Source organism: Rhincodon typus, chromosome 35 (assembly GCF_021869965.1).
Source record: "Rhincodon typus isolate 14 chromosome 35, sRhiTyp1.1, whole genome shotgun sequence".
Lineage (NCBI taxonomy): Eukaryota > Metazoa > Chordata > Chondrichthyes > Orectolobiformes > Rhincodontidae > Rhincodon > Rhincodon typus.
The window spans coordinates 18,138,095-18,144,289 of NC_063366.1; the positions used below are offsets into that span (position 1 = coordinate 18,138,095).

General features: G+C 47.6%; 1 protein-coding gene across 2 annotated transcripts in view; it reads right to left on the reverse strand.

Annotated features, from left to right (window-relative positions):
- The window catches only part of LOC109921078 (E3 ubiquitin-protein ligase TRIM39-like), a 25,667-nt gene that overhangs the window by 6,699 nt on the left and 12,773 nt on the right, over positions 1-6,195 (reverse strand). For both annotated transcript variants that reach the window (XM_048616755.1, XM_048616754.1), the window contains exons 3-4: positions 2,649-2,879; positions 866-888 (exon numbers count right to left, since the gene is read on the reverse strand). In XM_048616755.1, the coding sequence (XP_048472712.1) occupies positions 866-888; positions 2,649-2,879 (254 nt within the window). The remainder of the gene's footprint in view (positions 1-865; positions 889-2,648; positions 2,880-6,195) is intronic.

Here is a 6,195-nt window from a genome sequence, read left to right on the forward strand (position 1 = left end):
GTGTGTGTGTATATATGTGTGTGTGTATATATGTGTGAGTGTGTGTGTATATATGTGTGTGTGAGTGTGTATATATGTGTGTGTGTGTGTGAGTGTGTGTGTATATATGTGTGTGTGAGTGTGTATATATGTGTGTGTGTGTGTGAGTGTGTGTGTATATATGTGTGTGTGTGTGTGTATATATGTGTGTGTGTGTGTGTATATATGTGTGTGTGTGAGTGAGTGTGTGTGTATATATGTGTGTGTGAGTGTGTATATATGTGTGTGTGTGAGTGAGTGTGTGTGTATATATATGTGTGTGAGTGTGTGAGTGTGTGTGTGTGTGTGTGTGAGTGTGTGTGTGTATGCATGTGTCTGTGAGTGGCGTTTGCGCCATCCTGCATGGGTTTCCTCCGGGTGCTCTGGTTTCCTCTCACAGTCCAAAGATGTGCAGGTTAGGGTGGATTGGCCACGTTAATTTGCCCACAGTGTCCAGGGATGTGCAGGGTGGGTGGATTAGTCATGGGAAATGCAAGGTTATAGGGATAGAGTAAGGAGGGATATGAGTCTGCCTGGGATGCTCTTCGGAGGGTTGGTGGGAACTCGATGGGTCGAATGGCCTGCTTCCACACTGTAGGGTTTCTACAATTCTATTCAGTATGACTCTAATGTCTGGAGACAAAGTGGGTTTGCTTTCCCTGCTCACTCTCCTGCCAAAGGCTGGCACTTAGCATTTACTAGCAAGCAATTCGGAAATCAATTTCTCCTGACGATACACACTTGTTCACCAAATTTGTTTAAGATGGTACTTACAACAAAATCATAATTCACGGCAATAATTAGCTGACAGAATTAAAATCTGAAATATAGACAAAAGATTACATACCCATCAAGGAATAATTTTATGTCCTGGACACAAAAAAGTACAGAAGGTTAGAGGTGGCACAGATGGAAATAATAGACAGTCAAACGTTACAAAATCCAAACGTATTCAAGAACAAACTCATCATCTTGAGGGACTTTTGCCTTAATAAAATGTCCCAAGGCCCATCACAGAAGCAGTTAAAAAGCAAAATTAGACACCAAGCCATACAAGGGGAGATCTTTATCAATTTCTTTGTCCTACTTGCTAATTCTAAACATCTCCCAATTCTTCAGGATTACAACTTTTTGGCCGCTTTGTAAGCTTTTAGACCGTTGAGTCTAGGAATTGGGAAGTCATGATGAGGTTGTGCAGGACATTGGTGAGGCCTCTTCTGGAGTATTTGTGTCCAGTTCTGGTCGCCCTGTTATAGGAAGGATATTATCGAGCCGGAGAGGATGCAGAAAAGATTTACCAGGGGGTTGCCAGGAATGGAAGGTTTGAGTTATATGGGGAGAGGATGGATATGATGGGACTTATTTCACTGGAGAGTAGGAGTTGAACTTATTGAGGTTTGTAAAATCATGAGGGGCATAGACAGAGCAAATAGCAAAGGTCTTTTCCCCAGGGTGGGGGGTGCTCAAAACTAGGGGACATATTTTTATAGTGAGAGATGAAAGACTTAAAAAGGACATGAGGGACAACCTTTTTTATACATAGAGAGTGGTTCTATGACTCTATGTCCATAAGCTTGGGGCAAAGGGTTGCGTTTTAAGTCACATCTTAAAGGAGTAGAGGACAGTGTCAAGGAGGTTACAGAGGGAATTCTACAGCTTGGGGCATTGCCAGGGGAAGGTACAGTCACTCATGGTGGAGCAATTAACACAGGGCTGATCAAGAGGCTTGGACTCAGAGGAGCACAGATACCTCAGAGGGCTCTAGGCCTGGAGGAGATTAAAGGATGGGCTTACATAGAAGGAATTCAACTTTAAAATCAAGGCAGCAGTTGACCAGGAACCAATGCCATCAGCACGCGCACAGCATTTCAACTGAACCCTCATTAAACTCAAGCAGTATGGGATCCACTTCCCAACTTGAGACTACAACATCCTCAGCATCTGAGCCGAAATTACCCCCGACACCACTCGTTCCAAACCCTCTAACTCCCACTCAGTGCCTACTACCATCAAACCCGCCTGAGAGTATACCATCTGAGCTCCAACTGACTGTGCATGCCACTACCAATTCTCATAATTTACACCCAGGCAACCTTCTGGAATATTCTCCTCCCAGCATCAACTTGACCAAATTCCTTCCCCTTCCCCCCCACCCCCCGCCCCCCCACCACCACCCCTCCCACCCACCCCGACCAGAAGACATCCCATCCATGACTGGCTGTGTTTTTTTAAGGTGTGGACGGCCTGTAAGTCTACCCCACCCCCCAAGGTTTTACTCCATCCTTGAGAACTGGACTCTCGGGACACATTGCCATTCCCTGTGACCCTTGAGAGGATGCCCCAGCCTTTGGGTTACAGTTGCTTCTGATGCATAAGCTTGCATCAGGCTTGATGTGATCACTAGCTCCGCAGTGCCTCAAATCCTCTATCCCAACATAGGGGCGATTCTGGCCTATGATGACTTAAAACCGACAGGAGTGGGTCACAAGGGGGTTTTAATGGCCACCCATTCCCGATATGGCACTCCTCTGGAGTCAGCGAGGAGTAGGTTTGGCCCAAATTAACCCCTCGACTTGAACCCTTCTTGATGCTGCGTCTGCCCATCACGCTGAGGTACAATTGCGGCTTACCTTGAGGATCTCTGCATCCTTCATAGTCATCCTCTGCTGTACATCCACGATACGTTCATTCAACAGGGCCCTCTCTGCTGAGGCTGCCTTCAGGTTCTCCTCCAGCTGCTGCAGGATGCTGTCTTCCTTCTTCTTAATCTTGCCCATCAGGATCTTTTCCTCGTCCCGCAGGTATTGGCGCATCTTGGCAAACTCAGACTCGATGTTCTTCCTCATGGCATCAGCTTGTTTCTGGGAAGAGAGCAGAGGTCTAGCAGGAAACATGAGCTCCGCAAACTCCAGAGTGACAAGTCTTGTGGATTTCCCTCACAGCAATGCACAGATGCCGATAGTTTCAAAGCGGGCAGCGGGCTTAAAAACAACGCTTTTAGCATCTTTCTACGATCACAAAATATCCGCGCCCACGTCTATCCAAACTCAGCTTCAAAGTTCCACAAATGTCACCGCTTAGCTTAGCTCTGGGTCATCCTCCAAGCTTAACGGTCAAGTCCGGTGAGCAGAGATCAGTCACCAGACTAACGTAAACAAACACAGAATAACTAGATAATACCAAATGCCACAATATGATAGAATTCACCCTGCAGTTTGAGAGGGAGAAGGTGGAATCAGATGTAAGGGCATTATAATTGAAGGGCTGGCCAGAGTTGACTGGAAAGGGAGCCTAGCAGGTGGAGCAGCAATGGCAGGAGTTTCTGGGGGGTAATTCGGGAGACACAGCAGAAATTCAAGTGTCACGGGCACTGAATTAACCACACGGACAGACACAAAGCGGAGAATGGCAGGTCCGTAATGGGATGGAAGTTTTGTGAAGTTGATCGCAATAACTCCTTCCAATTGACCTGGGCCTCAATTTACTGCCGGAGTTATTGCGATTACAAAGACTGCGCGCACCATTTGTTTTAAGTAAAACAGGGACAACTACTCACAAAAAGCCCTTTACAAATTTCTAGTGGCTGCTATAGGAAAGAGGTTGCTAAACTGGAAAGGGTACAGAAAAGATTTACCAGGTTGTTACCGGGACTGGAGAGTTTAAGTTATAAAGAGAGGCTGGAAAGGCTGGGACTTTTTCACTGGAGCATAGGAGGTTGAGGGGTGACCTTATAGAGGTTTATAAAATCATGAAGGGCACGGATAAAGTGACTGGCAGAAGGTTCTTTCCCCCAGGGTTGGCGAGTTCAAAACTACAAAGCATAGGTTTAAGTTGAGAGAAGAAAGATTTCAAAAGCGATCTGAGAGGCAACTTTATCACACAGAGGGTGGTTTGTATACAGAGGGGAAGTGGTAAATGCAGGTACAGTTAACACATTTTAAAGCTATTTGGATGGGTACACAGATAGGAAAGGTTTAGATGTATATGGAGCAAATGTAGGCAATTTGGACTTAGTTTAGTTTGGGAAACCTGGTCAGCATAGACGAGTTGGACCAAAGGGTCTGTTTCTGTGCTGTATGACTCTATGACTCTAAATACTGTGGATGCTGTAAATCTGCAACAGATGTGGTAGGATGTTGGAAAAAACTCAACAGGTCCGGCAGCTTTTATGGAGAGTGAAACAGAGCTGAAGTTTTGAGCCCAAGTGACTCTTCTTCAGAACTCAAGAACTCTGCCGAAGAAGATTCACACTGGATTCGACACATTAGCTCCGTTCATCTCTCCCCACAGCGTAGTTAACCTGCTGAACCCAATGGCAAACATCTCTTCCATACTCAACGCAGTCCACATGCCCAATGTGGAACAGCATTCAAGTGGGCCTGGTTAATGTTTAACGCATGAAACTGAACTCAAAGGATTCTGCGATGATGTCACGATCATCTTCAATGATAGAAGGCAAGCACTCTTTGCTTGTCCCAGATGGAGGGCAGCAGGACCCATAGAAGCAGAGACTAAATGCTCTGTCCCATCATCTCTTAACATTCAGTGAAGTGAGAGAGCTCCCAGGGCTTTTTAAATTGATCTTTTAGACCTGCAGCTACTTATGACACCGCCCTTTCTTGTCCTTCGGGATATGAAGTATACTTAACAAACAACAGGAACCTGTCCGACACCTTTAACCTGTCCACCTGCTTCTCTGTGTCAAAATGCTCAGTATCTTTTGGGGTAGCTGGGAACCTTCCTTCTTGGAAAATCCCATCCCTCATTCCTTCCACCCTCAGCGATCTCAAACCAGGAGCCACTTAGTCAGGGCACTCATTTTAACCTAACTGGGGGCAACATGGTGGTTAGCACTGCTGCCTCACGGCACCAGGGACCCTGGCTCGACTATCTGTGAGAGGTTTGCACGTTCTCCCCGTGTCTGTGTGGGTTTCCTCCCACAGTGGAGGAGGTGTGCAGGTTGGGTGGACTGGCTCATAGCTAAATAGCCCCATCGCGTCCTGGGACGTGCCGGCTAGATGAGTCAGCCATGGGAAATGCAGGGTTGCAGGGATGGGGTGGGTCTGGCTGGGATGCTCTTCGGAGGGCCCTTGTGCACTCGATGGGCCAAATGGCCTGCTTCCACACCGTAGGGATTCTATGACGTGGTCATGCAGGGATCCCACGAGACTTTGACAGAATGCAAGCCTCCACAAGCCCACCCTTCCCCAACCACACAGCTGATGTTAACACCCCCGACTTCGAAGGGGATTAATGTTGGGAGCAACAAGTGGGGCTGGGAGCCAAACAAATGCAGCACAAAGTCTGATCAGATAAACTTAATGGGTGGGTTAGCCCCAGATAACCTGAACCCCAAACCCCCAAAACATCTTCCCTTCAGGTGACTGTGGATCTATATTTCCAACACCCTCTTTCCTAAACACACTCTTCGATGGCTTATGGGTGCCAGCACTAATTGTCCAACCTCCGCTAACCGAAACAAGTGGCTTGCTGGGTGATTTCAGGGTCATCGCGTCGAGAGTCAACCGCATTGCTGCGGGTCTGGAGTCACGTATAGGCCAGACCGGGCGAGGGTAGCAGATTTCCCCCTCCCTCAAGAGAACACAGTTGAGTAAAACACATAGAACTGCGGATGCTGGGAATCTGAAAGAGGGTCGGAAATTGCTGGAGAAACTCAGCAGGTTTGGCGGCATCTGTGCAGAGGGAGATAGTAAGAACTGCAGATGCTGGAGTCAGAGGTAACACAGTGTGGAGCTGGAGGAACACAGCGGGTCAGGCAGCATCAGAGGAGCAGGAAAAGTCGACATTTCTGGTCCAGTGGCCCTTCTTCAGAATTGTTAGGAGCTGAGAAGACGTGGTGTAGGAGCTGTTCTCAGCACAGCCAACCCATTTTCAGCTACTCATGGTTCCCCATTAACAGCTTTCTCCCTGGCTTACCATTAGCCATCCCTTTGTCTGCCTGTCTTCCTCTCCCTCTGGGCTCTGTCCGTGCCTATTGTTTACTCCGTACCTCGCAGTCCCCCTGTCTTCCGCGTATACGACCTTGACCTAGTTACTATCAATTCTGCAGAAGGGGCACCAGACCTGAAACATTAACTGTGCCATCTCTCTCCACGGATACCGCCGGAACCTACTGAGTTTCTCCAGCACTTTCTGCTTTCTTGAAAACGGGTGGGT